The 21,450-nt window shown below is 39.0% G+C and overlaps 1 protein-coding gene across 2 annotated transcripts; it reads left to right on the forward strand.

Annotated features, from left to right (window-relative positions):
* Nucleotides 1-995: 995 nt before the first annotated feature.
* LOC138952935 (protein phosphatase 1B-like) lies at nucleotides 996-20,564 on the forward strand. 2 transcript variants are annotated; one of them, XM_070324691.1, is made up of 7 exons: nucleotides 996-1,144; nucleotides 4,523-5,402; nucleotides 6,408-6,525; nucleotides 7,175-7,283; nucleotides 10,086-10,140; nucleotides 12,026-12,082; nucleotides 17,281-20,564. In XM_070324691.1, the coding sequence occupies exons 2-7, from the start codon at nucleotides 4,554-4,556 to the stop codon at nucleotides 17,293-17,295; spliced, it is 1,203 nt and encodes a 400-aa protein (XP_070180792.1). In that variant the 5' UTR covers nucleotides 996-1,144; nucleotides 4,523-4,553; the 3' UTR covers nucleotides 17,296-20,564. The 2 variants fall into 2 exon arrangements, with proteins under 2 accessions (XP_070180792.1, XP_070180793.1); XM_070324692.1 differs by lacking the exon at nucleotides 12,026-12,082.
* The last annotated feature ends 886 nt before the right edge of the window (nucleotides 20,565-21,450 follow it).

The raw sequence follows: 21,450 nt of genomic DNA on the forward strand, positions 1-21,450 counted from the left end.
TCAGTAAAACTGAGACTCAAGGCGGCCTACACTGACAAACACTGACTGATTTGCGCGGCCCACGGCACACAATCTGGCTTGACTGAAGTGACAGAAGGCTACTGTTAAACTACGCGGGCCGCCTTCGGCTGATGATCTCAGTGAATGATCAGAAAGATTTTCAGGTATGTCAAGACACGTGTCACAGTGCAGTCAGTGGATGCCGACAAAAAATCAGCCTGGTATATCAGCACACACAAAATTCGAGCCTGTCATCTCGTCCGGCGAAGACCGTGCGGGCTTCGATCCATGATAAGCAAACGTCACTGAGACGGACTTATGATACCGTTCCGAGATTGGTACGACTGCCGAAATGGTGGAGACAAAAAACGGCGATTCACGGAAAAGACCACTCGTGCAAAATCACGAGTGAGCGTGGGAGTTGCAGCCCACGAACGCAGCAGAAGTTCGGTCACTGTCAGCAGTACGGCTCAGCCCGCTTTTTATGAATGGCGCAACACTGACGTCGACTGACATGCACTCGGCAGTACTCAAGTGTTTATCTAGAAAAGTGATCGTTTTTGTGAGAAATGCTAACATTTTCCACGGGAAAAAAACTCTGCCACTCTGTTTTTCTGCCAAAGCTTTGTTCTTTTTCACCTTTACATCCGATATTTCCCATCTTATCCGCGGAGTATCAGCGAAGGCCAGATAGAGATCGAAAGTATCAAGGGAAGTAACCCTTGCGTCTGTGTGTTTTTCAAAAAGAGAGAGAGTGAGAACGCGAGTAAAGATTATAGAGGGAGAGAGATTTTTCAAAGTATACTTTTCGTCTCCAGTTGTACTGACTTTTTATTTGCTGTTCTTTTATGACTAAAATGACATTTCATATAATTACACATTGTCGCTGAAATGAAAAATTGCATTTGTCCCGTTTTATTTTTTTGCGCGGCGTGTTTTGTGTTTTTAGCTGGCTTACGCGGTGATGTCATTGGTGTCAAGTATTTTTAGACTTTCATCCGGGGCCTGCAGATACGCATGCCCACATCCGTCATTCATGTTTTTCTGCGTTTCGAACACACCGTGTTTAACAGATCGCCTGAGTGAGAACATGGCAATGGTGATTTCTCTGGTTTGACATCGTGAAACACTTTCCAACGTATTCGTGAGTGTACATAATATTGTTTTAGTTCAAATGAGTAACAAGAACTAGCCCCAAAATTAAGTAATGGCGGCTGCGTGGTTCAGCGTGTAGACCAATCGCAGGCAAAAAACGGTCTGGGAGAGACGTCGATGATTTGTGACTGCTGAATCAGAGTATAACGTGGCTCTCCTAATTTGTCTCGAATATGTGTCTCGCATGTTATGGAAGGTTTCGCCGAAAGTAACCAACAAGGTTGGAGTATACAAGGATACTGATTCCACGACAGTGTATGGCACTTGTGGGATGTGTCCTTGGTGACATGAAAAAAGAGAACTCATGATTTCACCGAACACGCCTCTGCATGTAACCTGAATGAATGTAACAGAACAGGTCATATGCATGTTCCGAGCATTTTTGTTTTCTGGTGATTGCTGTCGGAGTTTCATGCTACACTGTCGTTGGAAGTTAATAATGATACGTTTACGTCCACCACCAACCGTCACTGACTACTGTACTTGCTGAGTGCTGTACGGCATATCAAGCGGCTACTGAGGGGCAGTAACTTCGGTGGAGAGGACTTCTCTTTTTTCAAAGTTTAGCTGAGTTGGACATCATATTTACGTCGACATAATGGCTATCAGTTTTCATGTTTTTGAACTGCCTGTGTAAACTGTAACTGTAAATATCTTGTGATGCTTTCTAGAGAAGGCAGGATTCCTGTTGACAGACTCAAGTGTAACTTGTAAGCGGAAAATGTATAATGTATCGCAAACAGTGCCAGTGGCTTGAAAATGGGAACCAAGGGGTGGGTTACGGAGCCCCCGGACGTGAGAACTGGCACACACGACTAGGTCTTGAAATAGAGGATGCTTTTTAGGTCTGAATTGCTGAAATGACTGTTACCTCTGTAGTACAGTGGGTAGTGCTCTAGACCATTATTGGGGTGGTTGGGGATTGAGTTTAGCTATTATTTTATAATTTAATCTTTCAGTTTCAATTCTTCTTTGTGATATCTTAATAATAAGTAGCAGTCAGTCCCAGCTTCGCCCGGGTGTTTCTGATCTCCCCTCTCTCAGAAACCTCTAGAATCTTATTACAATGTGGATAAGAAAAATGAAAATGTGAGCTCGTACATTTGGATTAAAAGGCTGGAAACAGTGTAAAAGCATTACCATCATCACTCTCTTTATGCTGAAAAACAACTGACTTGAGTTATCTCCCTTCCTTAGGAACATGCATGAGAAGAGTTACCACCCTGCAATGTATAATAAAGTAAGAGTTACCTCCTTTTGCTTCTAGAAATGTCCTGAAATGTCCGGTTGGTTTTTTTCTTCTTCATTTCTTCTCCTCTTAGTCATAGGAGCAATAGAGAGTCTGTAATATCACTGGCATTGTGTGCTTGCTACAGGTGAACAGTAGGCACTGAGCTGGTCTTGCACTATAGGCTGTATTCCATAAAGGGGTGGTCCATAATATGAGAAAGGAAACAATGTCTTGAGAAACTAAAACCCAGGTGCACATCTGTGGCTCCTTGGCACTGTGCATGTACAATATCTTGTCCTTACCTTTTGCCATCTCTGAGGTATGGCCACCACAGACAGACACACTTACATCCATTATGCCCCCGGACTCCCCACGCCTAGTAGCGCCGTCGACTTGACGTTTCGCGTCTTCGATTGCTATTACTTTCAAATTTTCAGTCTTTTTTACTTTTTTCAATTCCCATGCCTGCTTGCACAGTATAGGCTGTATTCAACATTGGGGAGGATCATAATCTGAGGAAGGAAACAATGAATCGAGAAACTAAAACCCAGGTGCACATCAGTGGCTCCTGGGCAATGTGCATGCAAAATATCTTGTCCTTGCCTTTTGTTCCGTCTCTGAGTTATGGCGACCACAGATAGACACACACACTTACATCCATTTTTATATAATATATAAATTATAATAAATAGTCTGATGGTGAGAAGAATGCTGTTTTTATCACTGTCCGTGGTCTGCTCAAATTTAAGCATTTCTGTCAGTGTGCACTCTGACCTGTGGAAGTAACTGTATGTTGAAAGAACTAGAAATGGTTCGAGTTCATTCAGTATGGGACTTAATTTCAACAGGTCTTGGTTTGGGGTGAGCCTTTTTGTCCACAAACAAGTGCTGGACTGCAACCTAATAACATCACTGTCCTGTTGACCAATGTTCTTCGAGGTCTGTTGTGTGAGGTCACAATTCATGCATACCCGCCCTTGGCGGGCAAATCGGCTGTAGGATATGCTGTCTGTAAAGATTGTGTTGGCTCTTTTTGTTAGCACACCTGGCACCTATGTATTTTTTCTGCACGGCTGAAGCATGAGCCTTAGCCCGTCAGCCATCCATTTGACTCTCAAAATAGCCGTTCGTATAGGCAAATGACAGACCTCAATGAAAGGGCCATTGTAATTATTGCTGTTGATTCTTGGTGTCTAGGTTTTGAGGCCACTCTCAGAGGGGTTTCCTGTCATTTTCTTTAAGTACGGGCCCTGGCAGTGGATGATATGTCATCTAACAGACAACATGACCGTGTTTATTGTAAAATTTGTTGAGTATGCCATTCGGTAACGCTTTTATGTGACGTAAGGACTCGGGATTCCCTTCCAAGAAGCACCCGCTACTCTAGGTCATGTGCAAAGAGGCTGTAACTTTCTGATAGCAGGCGTCAAATTTAAGGATAGCAAGGCTCGCTCGCTTGTGTCTGTTCATATGCTTGTGATTTTGAATGACTGTGTGAAGTGAACATACTGAATCACACTCAAAATCAGTGTAGTCGTGAGACAGGACAGGCAGTTGTTTACTGTAGTTGAAGCATGTGACACTGACAGGCTCAAAGTCAAAGTTCAGTGTTTTAAAAAACTTTTACGTTTTACAGTTTACCTATGAGAACTGGCACATTTTATTTTTGTAAACTATTGTTGCTTGTGATCAGATGCCAATTGAAAGTATGTGAAATAACTTTCCAATACAGATGTTTATATTGTCTGCCGGGGAAAACAAATTACATTCTTTCACCCTTGGCTAGTTTTGGCTTTGTATGTCAGAAAATGTGATGCTGCTACAAAAGTGAATATGGTGGTTGATACATTCACTGATTCAGATTTAAAAAAAAAAGACAATGCATGTGTTCCCTGTATACTAAAGTAGTTAATAAATAATATAAAGGTACATCAGAAGATAATTGGTGTGTAAAGTACAAAGAGTTCTAAATTATTTTTAATTGCATTTTTCTGCATGTGTTGAATTTGCTTTTCTGTAACCTGTTTCTGTCTTTTCTATTGTAATGCCTGGTCTGCTAATGTTATGTGGCTGCTCTGATTGTGCCAAATGCAGGAAAGAATTTCAGTGACTGTAATCTTTTTCTTTTTCCTGTAGGTCTGATGACGCGTGAACTACAAAGAGCAGAATGGGTGCATTTCTAGACAAGCCAAAGACAGAGAAGCATAATGAAGGAGGTGTCGGCAACCAGCTACGCTATGGTCTCTGCAGCATGCAAGGCTGGCGGGTTGAGATGGAGGATGCCCACACCGCTGTGGTCAGCATCCCTCATGCAAGGCTAAAGGACTGGTCATTCTTTGCGGTCTTTGATGGTCATGCTGGGGCTAGGGTGTCTGCTTTCTGCGCCGAAGAGCTGTTGAACAACATCATAAAGAATGAAGATTTCAAGCTAGATTTGACAGATGGCACAGAGATCCAGCCTTCCTTCGAGGATGTCAAAAAGGGGATTAAGACAGGGTTCCTGAGCCTTGACGAGAAGATGCGCAACATACCAGAAATGCTGTCTGGTGAAGATAAGAGTGGGTCGACGGCAGTATGCAGCATCGTGTCACCAAGGTTCTTATTTTTCGGCAACTGCGGAGATTCTCGCGCTGTTTTGTGCCGCCGAGGCAAGTGTGCCTTCTCGACTACAGACCATAAACCCATTAACCCTGGTGAGAAAGAACGCATTCAGAATGCAGGCGGCAGTGTTATGATTCAGAGGGTAAACGGCTCTCTGGCAGTTTCTCGAGCGCTGGGAGACTATGAATACAAAAATGTTGAAGGGAAGGGTCCCTGTGAGCAGCTGGTCTCGCCAGAGCCTGAGATTTTCATGGAGGAACGGACTCCTAATGACGAGTTTATGGTGTTGGCCTGTGATGGCGTCTGGGATGTAATGACCAATGACGAATTGTGTGCATTCGTTGCAAATCGCATGAAGATTACCCCGAGTCTAGAGGAAGTGTGTAACCAAGTGGTCGACACATGCTTGATCAAGGTAATTAGTTAATATGCATGTGATAACTGTCTCTGCATCCAGTGGAATGAATTTTCACAGTAAACAGTGTGAGTGTGTGTCAGTTGGTGTGAGAATTATGATAAAGTCCATCACTTTCGAAAACTTATTTTGCAATCATCAACAAGCTTTTGGTAGATTATCCTCGATAAAAAATTCAAATTAAGGCTTGCATTTGTTTTTCCGCTTGTGCTGTAGAGTTAAAATGTTTGGTTTTTTTTAGTCATGTCTTGTGTTTTTCCTGTTGTCTGTTTGTGTTCTGAGAAATACTAATTAAAGAAAATGTAACAACACCTGGGCTAAGTTGCATTTTAAGAGTAAATAAAGTCTTCCCTTGTGATTGAGAGTTGTACAAATTGATACCATTATCCATCAAATGTTCCTGCATACATGTATTTCATTACTTTCATGGGAGAAACCACATGCAGTTTCACAGTAAAACAATTGGGTTGCACTTGCAACTGCTTCTCAATCTCAGTAGGACACACCATATGCTGTTTGACCTACAAGCACAAGCAGATGTGGCTTGTTGTTGTATAAATTTGTAGAAAGGCAACCATGCTGGAACCATTCTTGGTAAAAATGTATTAATTTCACCTTGTCTGGAAGCGGACAGTCAACCCTTGTATGCTGCTGTGGTTTGGGTTAATCTGAGTAGAAACCATCTGATCCCCAGTGACCGCTCTGTGGGACAGAATGTATGGTAGCACAAGCACTGGTTTTATTTGTGACTAAAATAGTCAAATCTTCCACTTTATTCAAGCCTGGGCCGTTTCCATGAAAATGTTTTTTGCGACAAATTGTGGAGAAAAATTTTTGCATTTTATATATTATTTGTTTAAACTTTAATCAGTAATATGACAAGAAGTTTTACTTGTTATTTAAACTTAGACTTGATTTTATGATCTTAGCTGGAATACCGAATAGTAATAACTTGTATGCTTCTGTTTGTGTCTGCTTGATGCACTTGTCTGTTTTCATTTTCAGGGCAGCCGAGACAACATGAGTATTGTTCTGGTTGCGTTTGAAGGAGCCCCCACAGTTTCTGAAGAAGCTGTTCAGAAGGAAAAGGAATTGGATGAAAAGATAGAACAAAAGATTAAAGGTACAACTGCGGTGTATAGCCAGTACAGTATTGTCTGTTTGATGAGCTTGCAAAAGTTTGTGGGTTTTCTGCAAGATTTTTAGAGAAAACAGCAGGTGCTTTTCACATTTTTATTGCGTGAATAACAAGAATTCCCTCCGCGGGTTAGGGGGAAGAATTTACCCGATGCTCCCCAGCATGTCGTAAGAGGCGACTAACGGATTCTGTTTCTCCTTTTACCCTTAAGTGTTTCTTGTATAGAATATAGTCAATTTTTGTAAAGATTTTAGTCAAGCAGTATGTAAGAAATGTTAAGTCCTTTGTACTGGAAACTTGCATTCTCCCAATAAGGTCATATATATTGTACTACATTGCAAGCCCCTGGAGCAAATTTTTGATTAGTGCTTTTGTGAACAAGACACAATTGACAAGTGGCTCTATCCCCTTTCCCCGTCGCGATATAACCTTGAACGGTTGAAAACGACGTTAAACACCAAATAAAGAAAGAAAGAAAGATAACAAGAATGTGATAAAGAAACATTAATTAGATTTAGAATTATGGATGTGAAAAGGACATGTGACTGAGTGTGAGTCAAGCCTATATATAAAGATAAACAGTAAAAGTGAAGCTGAAAGTGAAAACATGATTGTCTGACCTTTGTTGTTGTAGAAATTCTTCAGAAAGAGCCCCAGGAGAACCATGACTTTGGCTATGTGTTGCATGCAGTGGCAGATGAACTTGTGGGGCAGTTCCCACCTGGAGGGGGATTTCAGTGCAAGTGAGTCCATTTCTGACACTGTGCATTGAGTTCCTTAAGGCGGTCCTTAATTGAGTCTGAAGTCAACTTCGTGAAGACTTCACAAAGTCTTTTTACTAAAAACTTAGTGCTAAAGCTTTGTGCGGTCAGCTTCACGAAGTCGACTTCGCCCAATTAAGGACATGCTTTATGCAGTGTTGTTTTTATACCTCTGTCTTCTGTCACTGACGCATCGGTGTGACCACTGGCCGTTCAATTGTATAATAGTTTTGACAGGTAAGAGGTCTTCTGACCTTCAATTTCCTTACAAAGTGGACAAAGCAAGAACAGTGGGACCTATGCATGTTTGCAGTGCAGGTTTAAGTAACCTTTTGCTCTCAAAGTCTGGCAACAACAATGCTTTTATTTAACTTTTAAGGGTCATTCTGTCCAGTATTCTTTTCAGGGTTTTTGAGAATTGTAGATTTTTTCAGTGCTTTGTGGTTTAAATGCTGTGTAATTTTTCTCAAAGTTCAGAAGCCTTTTCAGGATTCACCTTACAGAAATTGGCGGATCAATACTGAAATGCCAGTTGTGTGTGTAATGAGAAGTTAAATGTTATTCAAAGGTTTTCTGGCAGAGAATGGCTTATTCCCATTGTATACATGATCTTTTTACATTTAGTCAAGTTTTGACTAAATGTACTTTTAACATAGAGGGGGAATCGAGACGAGGGTCATGGTGTGTGTGTCTGTGTCTGTCTGTCTTTGCATGTGTGTGTGTAGGGCGATTCAGAGTAAACTACTGGACCGATCTTTATGAAATTTGACATGAGAGTTCCTGGGAATGATATCCCCATACGTTTTTTTCATTTTTTCATTAAATGTCTGACGACATCATATCCCACTTTTTGTAAAAGTTGAGGCGGCACTGTCACACGCTCATTTTTCAATAAAATTGATTGAAATTTTGGCCAAGCAATCTTCGACGAAGGCCAGACTTTGGTATTGCATTTCAGCTTGGAGGCTTAAAAATTAATGACTTTGGTCATTAAAAATCTGAAAATTGTAATTAAAATTATTTTTTATAAAACGATTCAAAATTACATTCATCTTCTTCTTCATCATTTTCTGATTCCAAAAACATATAAATATGTTATATTCGGATTAAAAACAAGCTCTGAAAATTAAAAATATAAAAATTATGATTAAAATAAAATGTCCGAAATCGATTTAAAAACAATTTAATCTTATTCCGTGTTGGTTCCTGATTTCAAAAACATATAGATATGATATGTTTGGATTAAAAACACGCTCAGAAAGTTAAAACGAAGAGAGGTGCAGTAAAGCGTGCTATGCACCACAGCGCAACCACTACCGCGCTAAACAGGCTCGTCGATTTCACTGCGTTTTGCACGAGCGGCGGTCATTGTGAAAAAATGCAGTGCGTTCAGTTTCATTCTGTGAGTTCCACAGCTTGACTAAATGTAGTAATTTTGCCTTACGCGACTTGTTTAGTTTGCTGTAGTACAAACAGGTTCAGTGCATAGCCATATGTGTGCCTCACTCTTTTGTAAACTGTTTTCTAATACTGATTTCACAGGTGCAAACTGTTTTACCACCACCTATAGTTTCAGGTGTTTTTTTCCACTAGCAGCTCTCAAAGCATTTCTTTGTTGCTTTTCTTCTTCTACTTCTTCGTTTATGTGCTGAATCTCCAACGTTCACTCGTGCATTTGCACGAGTTGGTTTTTATGTGTATGACCAATATTACCCCGCCATTCAGGCAGCCATATGCCGCTTTCGGGAGATTTGTTGCTTTTAAAACTGAGCCAAAACTGATGTTTTCTTATCAATATTTGAGCTCATCAAATTATGGGAACTCTTGTTGTTGTTTTATTTTTACATTTAGTCAAGGTTTGACTAAATGTTTTAACATAGAGGGGGAATCGAGACGAGGGTTGTGGTGTATGTGTCTGTGTCTGTGCGTGTGGGTGTGTAAAGCGATTCAGACCAAACTACTGGACCGATCTTTATGAAATTTGACAGAGTTCCTGGGAATGATATCCCCGGACGATTTTGTCATTTTTTCGATAAATACTTTTGATGACGTCATATCCGACTTTTTGTAAAAGTTGAGGCGGCACTGTGACACCCTCATTTTTCAATCAAATTGATTGAAATTTTTGTAAAGCAATCTTCGACGAAGGCCGGACTTCGGTATTGCATTTCAGCTTGGTGGCTTAAAAATTAATTAATGACTTTGGTCATTAAAAATCTGAAAATTGTAATAATTTTTTTTTTATATATAAAACGATCCAAATTTACGTTCCTCTTATTCTACATCATTTCCCGATTCCAAAAACATATAAATATGTTATATTTGGATTTAAAAACAAGCTCTGAAAATTAAAAATATTAAAATTATGATCAAAATTAAATTTTTGAAATCGATTTAAAAACAATTTCATCTTATTCCTTGTCCGTTCCTGATTCCAAAAACATATAGATAATATATGTTTGGATTAAAAACACGCTCAGAAAGTTAAAACGAAGAGAGGTACAGAAAAGCGTGCTATGCAGCACAGCGAAACCATTACCGCGCTAAACAGGCTCGTCAGTTTCACTCCGTTTTGCACAAGCGGCGGACTACGGTCATTGTGAAAAAATGCAGTGTGTTCAGTTTCATTCTGTGAGTTCCACAGCTTGACTAAATGTAGTAATTTCACCTTACGTGACTTGTTTATTGATGCAGTTGATACCAACGGTTACAGCAAAATCTGATCTCGGTCATCACTGATCTTTGGTATGAAACACATGAACAATCCAAATATGTGTGTTGCAGGAAAAATACCATCGAAGCTGTTTATCACAAGCTGAAGCCAAATTCCGATCGAGAGGTGAGAGATGGTTCCTGACTGTTCATTTCGGTCGTTCGTGTTCCTTGTGTGGATTTGTTTTATTTCATTATAATTATTTATTTATTTTGTTGTGCATTAGTTTTTGTTTTGGCCAATTTCAGAATGAGGTGCATACATGTTGAGTGTACAGGTATTCATCAGACTGGAAGGTAGGCTGGTACATTAAAAGTACAGCTTTTTAATTATGTTATGTACAGAACACACACAAAATCTACATTTGGTATCTTGATGACCTTTCAGATTAACATATGCATATTATTTTGAATGTCTGATCTGCTGTCTGGCTGTATTCGACACAGGGGCAGACATTTTCAGTGTCAGTTTTTAGTCACATAAACTTATTAATACAAGATTCATTTCCTTGTACAAGCTGTTCGAACAGTTGTACTGAAGAGGCTGAGCTTCATGGAGTAATTTTTCAGGCCTTTTTGTTGTTTTGTTTAACACCAGCGCAATTTCCTAAGTGTAAGTGACATACTGAAATTGAATGGTCATAGCTATCAAATAAAACAAAGTCAAAAAGAAGACTGATATAATAACAGTGCTCAAATGTTCAGAGCGCATCACTTTAACATTAGTTAGGCGGATACAATTGTTTTGTGTGTCACTGTGTGTATGTTTTCCTCCTTTCAGTTTCATTCTTCCATTTCTGTCATCTTACCCTTTTCCTGAGTAGCAAGATCTGCAAAGATACACAGGTTGATCGTTTTTTTAAATGAAGCCCTTTTACAATGTTTCTTAGTATACTCACGGAATAAAATAACTTAACATTGTTTAAAATTTAATATCTCAAAATCGGAAAAAGTTACAGGAGTGATTTTTGTACCAACGTAAAGCTTGTTCAATTGCTCATTATGGGCAAAAAACCGGAATAGTCTGGCTTGTTCCGTTTTTTTGCAATTTGAGCTCAAAGACGCATGGTGTCATTTTGGAGTTTACAAACTTAGCACTGTGTGTTTGACAGCGCTGTGCGTGCACTGGTTGATCGCAGCCGCAATTAAATTACACAGGAGCAGTGAAGGTTAGCCTCAATACGTTTATTAACAAAACAAATTTCATTTCACAGTAGCCGGGTGGAATCGATTACGCAGATGCTGCACCCTAATGAAGCGGTCTTGCTGAGGATTGGTGACACGGGGCCGTCCTTGGCGAGGCAGGTCTCGAACGTTACCGTTGTTTTGCTGGTACCTTCTTCGCCACAAGGCAACTGATTGCCTGGTCACTCCGAATCTCCTAGCAACATCAGTATAAGTCATCCCTCCTCTCAACATCACTATTGCGACGAGTCTATCGTTCACACACGTTCGTGGCATGGTGAAAGAGAAAGACAGAGTGGACAGTTTTGGGCAAAGAGAAAGAAACATTTTAGTGAGTTGTTCTCACTCACAAACAAACAAACAAACCAAAGGCAGTACTTTCATGTAATATTCGTGGATCAGCAGCAGACCTTTTGCAGGTTTCAAGTACGGGTAGACGTGCCCCGAGAGTCAAAGAGTGCAGGCCTACCTGATTACAACACACACAGCGTGCACTGGCTGTCGGCAGCGTCGGCAAGCTTAGGCGTCAGTCTAGTAAACTCCAAAATGACACCATGCGTCTTTGAGGACCAATTGTGAAAAAACTAAGCAACCGAGAACATTCCGTTTTTTTTCCTCTTCTCAGGAATTGATGGTTCTATGATCGTACCACCTCGCTCTCCTGCAACTTTTTCCGATTTTGAGATATTAAATTTTAAAACATGTTAAGTTATTTTATTCCGTGAGTATATAAAACTGCTATCTCAGTATGTTGTAACTGATTTATCTTGAAATGAGGGGATGCGATTTTTTTGTGTTTTTAAAAAAAATAAACACACACATTTCAGGAGGAATCTTCTAGCTTTCCTCGTCATGAAACTGGTCCCTTTTCCTCTATGACAAAAGTGAGTATAGGAGGACTTTTGAATTTATATCCCATGACCGTGCTTTGTTCTAGTGAGCTGATCTTTGCCAGTTCACGGCTGAATAGGTGAAATAACTTGCACGTACACAAAATCACCTGGTTGGTCATGCCTTCAAGACAATGACTTACACAGCTGCATTTGGTGCTATCTGGTTTCATAGTCAAGATTTCTGAATAACTCTGAGCTGTACTGGTGGCTAGGCTATGTATTAGTGATGGCATTAAGATTGGCTGGTCACATGATATATCCCAACAAAATTTTGCAGCAAATTATTCTGGCGGTCTTCAGTCTCACATTTTCTGTGGTCAGACTGTAATTCGGTCATGGGGCATTTGTGTGTAATCTCTGCACATGCTGTGTATGGTATGAAATTACATGACAACAATATGTCAGAACATGAATGTTGTCGCATTAGTGCATAGCCTATTGTGATCTCATACATCTTCTTATGTACTTTCTGGGATTAATAGTAAGTACGCCATACACAAGATGAATGCAGGTGTAACTTGTACATATTGTTCTGTAGCACTTTGCTTCCGATCAAGGCCTTTTCTGTCCTTCATTTTTGTGTAGATGTTTATGTTGCTTTGCAGGGAAAAGCAGGGCTTATTAATACAGTGCAGTTGTAACTTTTTTGCCACTGATTTTAATTGTAAGTGACAAGCGGGTTGCGTCTTGTCATCTGTTGGTTATACATGATCTGTTTTAGTTTGCTGTGTCAGTGTATGGGCCAGTTGGTTTTTTTCATCTCTCAGTAGTTTTGAAACTTTTCCCTTGAATAAAAGATGATTCTGAAACAGCAGAAGTAAAATGCTTGATTCCTGTCCACATGTTGTAAAGAGAGAAAAATGATGACTAAGAGTGAAGTGTAAGATTTACTGAAGGAGAGACTAAAGAGTGATGACCAAAGGTTTGTGAGATCAGAACAATGTAATTTGTAAACTAAGTTGCAGTGAGGTGTTTTTTTCCAAAGGGGCAAGGGGGCTAGCAGGATTGAAGTCACAAGTCTGGCGATTGCAATCTAGACTGGAGGTGTTTTTTTTGCAAAGGGGCGAGGGGGCTAGCAGGATGGAACTCACAAGTGTGGCAATTGCAATCTTGACTGGAGGTTCTCCCAGTTCCAGACAGCTTATGACTAACACAGTGTTGTTCCCAGACTTGGATGACAATAAGTCAGTTGGATCTGGATTAAAAATATGTGTAGGTCCAAATGGCTACAAAACCATTGTTTTGTGGGCTACAAAACCATTGTTTTGTGTTTACCATTTTTTTCGTCAGAACATCTACGTATCAAAACTATCACAAGGTTGACAGGCCAGGGGTTAGATCTATGCGTCAGATCAAAAACATGAGCACATGCCCAAAGACCGAGGCCTGAGAACAACACTGCTAATATGCTTTTCTACTTGAAAAAAACACCTGCCAATACAAACAGAAAGTTACTAACATTTTGCCTTTGCTCTTTATCTTCTACTAGTACCAGCCAGGAACCATGGTTCTTTGATATAAATTTTGATTGTGAACTTTGAAATTGTTTGATTGAAACGATGCAATTATTTTAAAACACCATCATAGAAAAGTTGTCCATTTTAATAAGCCAATGTGATTTTAGACATCTTCATGAATGTTTTTCTTTTTCTCTCCCTCTTTTACTTTTTTTTTTCTTAGAGTAAACAATACAGGAAATACTGGAAGCCATGAGCTGTGGGGCACTAAAACTGTTTCTTCCTTTTGTGGGTGTGTCTTTCTGTCCTCTGCTTTTAACAGAGGTTGGGCAGAGAGGCATCGCTGAACTCTGTCCATTTCACATTTGTCTGTCCTTTGATGATCTGTATGTGTTGAATATCTGCTTTGAAAAGTATTTGACTTCTTTTCCTTTTTGACTCACCTGAGTTATCAGATTAGTTTGAGTAATGAGGAGTGATTAGTCTTTTTGCTGCCCGGCCAGCCGTGCATAGATGAAAAACTTAATGTTGGTTTCCTCAGGTGTTCAGGGATGTTGCTACAAATTCATACCTATAGGACAAATGTCCTAGCTCTTCTGCATCAATAGAATATTTGACTGCTTTCAAAAATTTCAATAGGACGTCAGATTTTTTTCATTTTCAAGAATGACGCTCGCCGTGTTCCCCCCTGTTTTTGACCCTAATGTAGCACAGGATGCCGTTGAATAGCCAAACGTGTTCAGCTTTTGTTTAACTTTGGCAGGCTTTAGTTTTATTTTTCGGTGGCATAACTCAGTGCGCTTCGTCGAAATGACTCGAACTAAAAGCAGACACAAGACTTAGTCAGTTGGAGTTGTCTCCCAGACTCCTAACTTTAGTGTGCTGCAGACGGGTGTCACCCAAACGCAAGATCCGCACTGCACAACTTCAGTGCACCTGTACGCGAGAGTGCTTGGTCGCTTTTTGAAAATGTGTATCTTGAAAGGAACATTATAAGATGTTTGATGGGTTGTTGACAGACCAGCTTTTTTGTTGGTCCAAGGGGACCATATCGTCTTTTGTTTCATCTTTATCGACCAAGGCCGAAGGCCACGGTTGATAAATATGAGACAAAAGGCGATATGCTCCCCGAGGACCAACAATAAAATGCTGATCTGACAACAAGCCACCAAACATCGTGTTTGTCATCATTTTGGTTGTGCAACAAAATGCACAATAACCCACAGGGAGACGAATTTTTAGAATCCAACTCCGGGCCACAAAGCATCGTCACAGTAGCACGAGATAACACGTCAAACTTGTATGTGACGTCAAACGTAGCTTGTTGACGCTTTTCTTCTAGTCTGAAAATGTACAGAGCTGCGATCATACCTGTGAGTTCAGTAAGTGTTGAGGATATTTCTTTTCTTTTAAGTGTTTATGACTTTTCGTTGTGGATTTTGCGATTACAGAGATAAGTTGCAAATTGACCATGAGTCGCCGCGGTATTTATCAACATTGATTGGGTCTTTGAGAGTGAATGCTTACAATCGTTGTCCTCGGAAACACAAATCCAAAGCCGCGATGGTTCCTTACATCAAACAATCAGCTTGATTGGCTTTTACTGTGACAATCCACGTTTCACCTGAAAGCTCATTCACCACCGAGTTATTGCATGGGGAACATGAGATTTATTTCCCAGGTGTTTGTGAATGAAAACTTGTGAAAATGATGACAATAATGAATATCGCGCTGTCCGAAGGAATTGAGTTCTTATCGGACAATGCCAGCGCTCAGTTCAAAACGATAGGACATCTGACCGCCATGCGGCTATGTGAATCGGACATTTGAGCCTCTTAATCGGTCTATGTCCGATGTCCGACGCCTAACGACATCCCTGGGTGTTATTAAAGCTAGAGCTTTGAAACTTTGCACACGTCTAAGGTTTCATGACCTTCAGACATCGTCAATTTTTTTAGGTCATATTGGGGTTGAGTTTGGATTTAAAAAAAAAAAGGAAAAGGAAAATTATTATTTCTCATATGTAAACTTAAGACACTTTCAGGGTTTGATGACCTCCAGATATGATTCAAGTCTGTTTAACCATGGTCAAATTTGAATGTCAGTGAAAATATGAAAATTTAATATTTAGCTTGAACGTTTTGGAAGTTAAGAGTGTTTAACCTTAATGGCCTTTAGACATCACTAAAGTCTGTCTGATCCTGGTCAAATTTCAAGTTCACAATTGGTTCGATAAGTAGGAAATGATCATTTTCTTGAACGTTTATGGAGTAAGACTAAGAGCAGTAGTTAATTTGCATCTCATTCATAGCAGGTACATGAATAACGAAGATGAGTTGTATGAGCATTTGCTCATCTTGTTTTCACCTGATCCCTCTATATGTTGAACATTTTGCTCGGTCAATGATGAAATTGAAAAAGTCTTCACCTTTTAGTGGCAGCCTTGTTTTCTTTGAATCACAGTATTCATCATTCTTCTTTTTTCTGATGCTATTAAAAAGTTGTTTCATTTACAGCTTCAGTGGGCTCTTTTAGTATTAAGTATGCAAATTCATATTGGCTGTTTATCATTGAATATATTGGCATACTAATACGTAATGCAACAAAAGGTTTACCAGATTTCCTCTGATTGTTAGTTATTGCTGAATATTGGTTGTTCCAATCACAACCGTCGAACGCAGAAGAAGAAGAAGGTTGTTCCAATACATTTATATTCTCTCTGCCTATAACATATTTCTCTGGATAGAATGAGGCATACATTTGCCTATAAGTATAACACTTGCAGTTCTTACTTTGTGTTTACCAAGAGTTTCATGGTCTGAGAAAGTTTTGGAAATTTCAGTAAGGGTGACACATTTTGGACAATATCAGGAATCACTTTTATTGGTTTCAACAGAAAATGTCCACAGTCCTTACATGAGCAGAATCAGTGCTAGACCAGTTCTTTTCTCATCTTGAGACAATACCATTGGTTGTGACTGTCATGAAAGTAGGTAGCTTCTTGTGTAATGAAGCCGTTTGAACTTACTGGAGGTGTTGAGTAGTAAAACATCATTTTTGCTGTAATGTTGGTTTGGAAAAGTGTTATTGAATTATCTTCTCACGTGCCAACAATCAGCTGTGTCCATCTTCTATGTTACAAACATGTACCCGCTTACTTGTATACAAGTCTTATTGCACCAAAATAACATTGGCTTGAAAGAACCCTCTAACCCTGGGAACTAATGCTGGAACAAGCTTCATCTTACAAAATAAGGTCAAAGGTTGCCCTTTAACAAATTAAGAGAAGCTGAAAAAGATTAAGTTACAGGTAAATGATCCACCAAATTTTAAACAGGATGATTTTTGTAGTTTTTTTTGTCTTTTTGTGGTATGATGTGCTTGTGTGTAGAGCATATATTCCGTTTTTCAAGTAATTGGGCAGTAAAGGTGAGGATGTAAAAAAAAACCCCACACACACACCTTTTAATGAGTTTTCTTTTTTCCTTATTTTCTTAATTTCATGATAAGGATTCCTAGGGTTAGTAACAAACAAATCTGAACATAGAAGCATTTCACCAACCTCCAGCACTTCTTCAAAACTTTTCATACAATTACTTGCAGGTGATACATGCATTTTAATGTGTATGGTTTTGGTACAGAAGATGTTCTCATTAATCTTTGCGTAAAGTTGTGCTGCTTGCAAAGAGAAGTGTTGCTTTGATTTGATGATATGTGATGGCTCATGTGCAGGAGGATGTACCCTAATCCGGCCCTGTCCGAGAGAAAGTGAGAATGTGGAGGAAGTATGTTGAAACATGGCGGCTCGACTGCCCCTCTTCTAGACATTAGACTTGCATCACTACGGATGGAGCTTGAGGACCCATCACCTACCCTCATGTAGATCTTGAGTGCCACTACCCACCCACCCACCAACCTGTCTGGCCGACCACCATCCATTGTAACAGACCACTTCTACACTGGCTGACCTGCCATCGCCCTTCTAATTATGTCTTTCTCATTGGCCAGCTTGTTAGCTTGCTCATGAGGACACATCAAGATCATGGTTCTCAACTTGTATATCTGAAAAAGAGAGAGAAAGAGGAGAGAGAGAAAGTGTATAATTTGTGCACATCAGCGCGCATGGACAAAGTAGAAATCAAAATATTTGTTTTTCACTTTTGGGATAGGGATTTGAAAGTTGTATCTGTAACTAAGTTGTTTCTTTTTTCAAATGTGTCTCTTGAGTCTGTTAGCAGTTGCTTTTCAGAGTATAATTCATACCATTGTTCTTTCACAATTAGTTAATAAACAGGGCACTGTCAAGTTTTTGTTTCTGTTCACTCTCAACAACTTCAAATAGTTTCTTTTTGTGCATTTACAAGAAATGGGAGAACATTATTTTAGTCTGTCATTAAAAGGACAGTGTTTGCACTTTCACATGAATTTGTTTGCCTGTCATTTAATTTGTATGTGCATGTGCTTGTTAGAAATATCCTTCATATGTAAGAAATGACATACATTTTTGGAGTAAATCACATTGCTTTGTGCATACTTGTAATTATATGCCCCTGAATAATCACTGTTTTGTATCTTCTAACTAGATTTGATTGTCTTGTTCAAGTTTGTGTTTGGAATGATATGATTAACATGAAAATAATTATCAGTTTGTCAAAAAAATGAATAATTGTTTGCAAAATGTGGATAGATACTCTGTCCAGGTATGTGAAGTTTTATTCAAGGTTGTTTGTCAAGTTGTTACTCTGTGTTAGGTTTCTGGCATCGGTGTGTGTGTGCCTGTTACTGTGACTTATGGGAGAGCATATTAAGATAAAAATGTGTATGTGTGTGCGTTATTTCAATAATGAATATGTAGATGGTTATGACTGCATTGTTATGTACAGTGTAGATACATATTCAGACCGAAATAGGAGTTTTCTGTATACTCCCCCGGCTTTGTTGTCTATGTCTGATGTGTACCGTGGTATTTTCTGAGTTATACATTTGCATCAAAACTATTATGTCATTTTGATTTTTTGTAATGTTAGAGTTACATGGCTACTTACATTGATGCTATCACATTTGTGTGTGGACAAGTGTGCATGTTAATATTTTCAGGTTAATCATCTTTTCATGGTTCATCAGTGAGCAGTTAGTCTCGTGGTTGAAGGAATGTTGAAAATATAAAGAATTTAAGGAAGCTGTGAATGAGTATCCGTGTGTGTGCCTAAATTTGTATTTTACAGAGTGTCGCTTTCCAGTGGTATTTTTTCTCTTTTTGTTTTCTGTCTGTATTTCTTTGAAGTATATCAAATTGCTGGCATGAAAGGTTTGTTAACCATGAACTGAAAAGCTATGGTCAAGGTCCCTCGTGCGAGATTCCTTACCTGATCAGAAGTTTGCCCTTTTGGTCCACCTTGCGTTTCGTTTCCCCACCCCATGGCCATTGGCACAGCATGCAAAGACATGGCTATTTGTGAAGAACTATTTATCTTCCCGGCAGAATGTAATCCTTTGGTATTGTGGGCTTCGAAATTAATTACTGGGGGAGGGCGTGTTGTTTTAGTTGTTTGTGTGAGTTTTTTTAAAGTTTTTTTACTGACTTTGTTCATACTACAATATTCTTTCCTCCTCCATTACCATATTAATTTTTTGTATTGTTTAAAAAAAAAAAAGTTATTTTATAAGTTTCTTTTTGATATAATTATTCAATGATTGTCTTTTCCCTTTTGTGTTACTGCCATTTCAAGAAGTTTAACTTTATAGACAGGAGTATCATGGATTGATTAGGTTGTCACAAAGATAAGACAAAGAGAAGAGTTTTGCTGTTTGTGAAGAATTTGTTCTATAATTTCAGTCTTGAGATGTTCAGGCAGAAAGTGATTCTTTGCTGGAGCTTATATCATGTGTTTTACATGTTTGCCCCTCACTGAATTTTTTTTTTTTTAATGCAGGCAGCTACTGGCAAGCTGGGTTTTAGGTACAGTCTGTCATAAGCAAAGCAATACCCGGCCAACTTTGAAATAATGTAATCTGGCTTTGTGTCCAGTCCATTTGGAGTTCTGAAAGTTGACTATGCTTCCAATGTAATTGGGTTCATATAAGTTCATGTTGTCTGTGTCTTGCATTAATATGCAGTGCATATCTGTTTAGATCATAATGTCTGTTGTTGTTTATAAGGTAAAATACGAGACTGCAGTGATTTGCTTTCACTGTTGCCCTGTCCTAATTTTCATTGTCATATGGTATCCTTAACATGCTTCGGTTAAAGGAAGGCAACCCTATATTAAATAAAGTGCAAGATCGAACTTCTTTATTTGTATGCATTCTCTGCTACCTATAGTTAATTGGCTTTGCTTGCCCAATAACATGGTATTGGTAAGCGTGTGATAAACATTTCAAAGATGTTTGTTTAAGGTCGACTTCAAGAATTTAATGCATGGCACATTCTGCACTTTTGTCAGCATACGTTAGAGCCGTTTTGTTCAGATTGAGATGAGAAAGAAGATATGCAGAACTTCAGTTACACAGGACATTTATTTAATTCACGTTGTTTGATTTATGCGTGATTCCTCTGAGCTTTTGTCTTTACCACTTCCTGTATAAGCATTTTTGTTTGTGTATCACTATCACAAAATTTGTTGTTTGATGTGGTTCATCATGGGAGAGGAGAGTTATCATGTTTTGATTTTTTAGTTTCTCCTGTTTGTGTCCCGATTTCAAGAGATGCTCTAAATTCATTTGGTTTTTTTGGGTTCTTTTTTTAAGAAATTGATTGGATGTAATTGGGAGGTAGCAAGTGTCCAATTTTTAGGACTGCTAATGGAGAGGAAATGGTGTTTTTTTGGGGGGACATGCAGAATTTAGCATACTATGTTATGTTTAGGTAGTTAATAGTTGTATTCGTCATCTGGTGTTTTTTCTGTTTATATGTTTGTATTTTTTTAATTTTTTTTTTATTGAATGAACCATCTTTGCTTTTTGTTGACATTCAGCTATGTATAAGTTAGGGAAATAAAGAATAGTGGTACAACTTGTTTGCAACAGCATTATTTTCGTGGCTGACGTGTTTTGTGATCTTACAGTACAGCACACAGAGTACAGAATTCACACACAAGGACATCACCTAAATAATGCAAAGGGAGAGAGGACATATTACTTGACATGCATGTCAAACAAACATGGTCATGTGTTGCTCTTGTTTGTGTTTTCTTTTTCTTGTGGTTTCTCTCTCTTCCTCCTGTTTCAGAAATGTGGATAGTTTTGTCACCGATTCTTCTCTTGTACCATCCTCAGGAAAACTGAAGACTAATTTTAGTAAATGATTTGCAGGCACTGGTGATTAGGGAGTTGTAGACATGAGACATGCATTATACTTGTGTACTTCTTGTGACTGAGACTCATGAAGCATTCTGCATATTTATTGAAAGGGGTAAAGTGTCGAGCGACAACTTCATTCACTGTATATCTGAGATGCTAGAAATGATCATTCTTGAGTAAATCTTGTACATACCGTTGTACATAGAGAGTGGCGTGAATTGGGTGATTTCACATTTAGTTACATCATTTTTGTTTTCCTCGTCTTGTTTTTGTCTGCTTAGGTGTGTAATATTAAACTAACAACTAGGAACTTGCTGTTTGAATGAAGGAAGGGAGCACTGTCCAGGGATAATGTCAAAAAAATGACACTGGTGTAAACAGCAGGGGACAAGCGGGCTACTTCTGTCTGACAGTACCTGGCATGGTCTGATGTAACTTGCCTCTTTCTCTCTCGCTCTCTTATTTCTTCTTCTTTATCTTATTTTATTATTTTACTTTTTAAAACTTTTTTGGGGGGTGGGTGGGTTGTTTTCACTCTGTACAAGTTACAGTAGCTTGTATCAGCCTTTTTTTCCCTTTTGCACCAGACTGAATGTGTCCGTG

This window comes from Littorina saxatilis, linkage group LG17, assembly GCF_037325665.1.
Source record: "Littorina saxatilis isolate snail1 linkage group LG17, US_GU_Lsax_2.0, whole genome shotgun sequence".
NCBI classification, from domain to species: Eukaryota; Metazoa; Mollusca; class Gastropoda; order Littorinimorpha; family Littorinidae; genus Littorina; species Littorina saxatilis.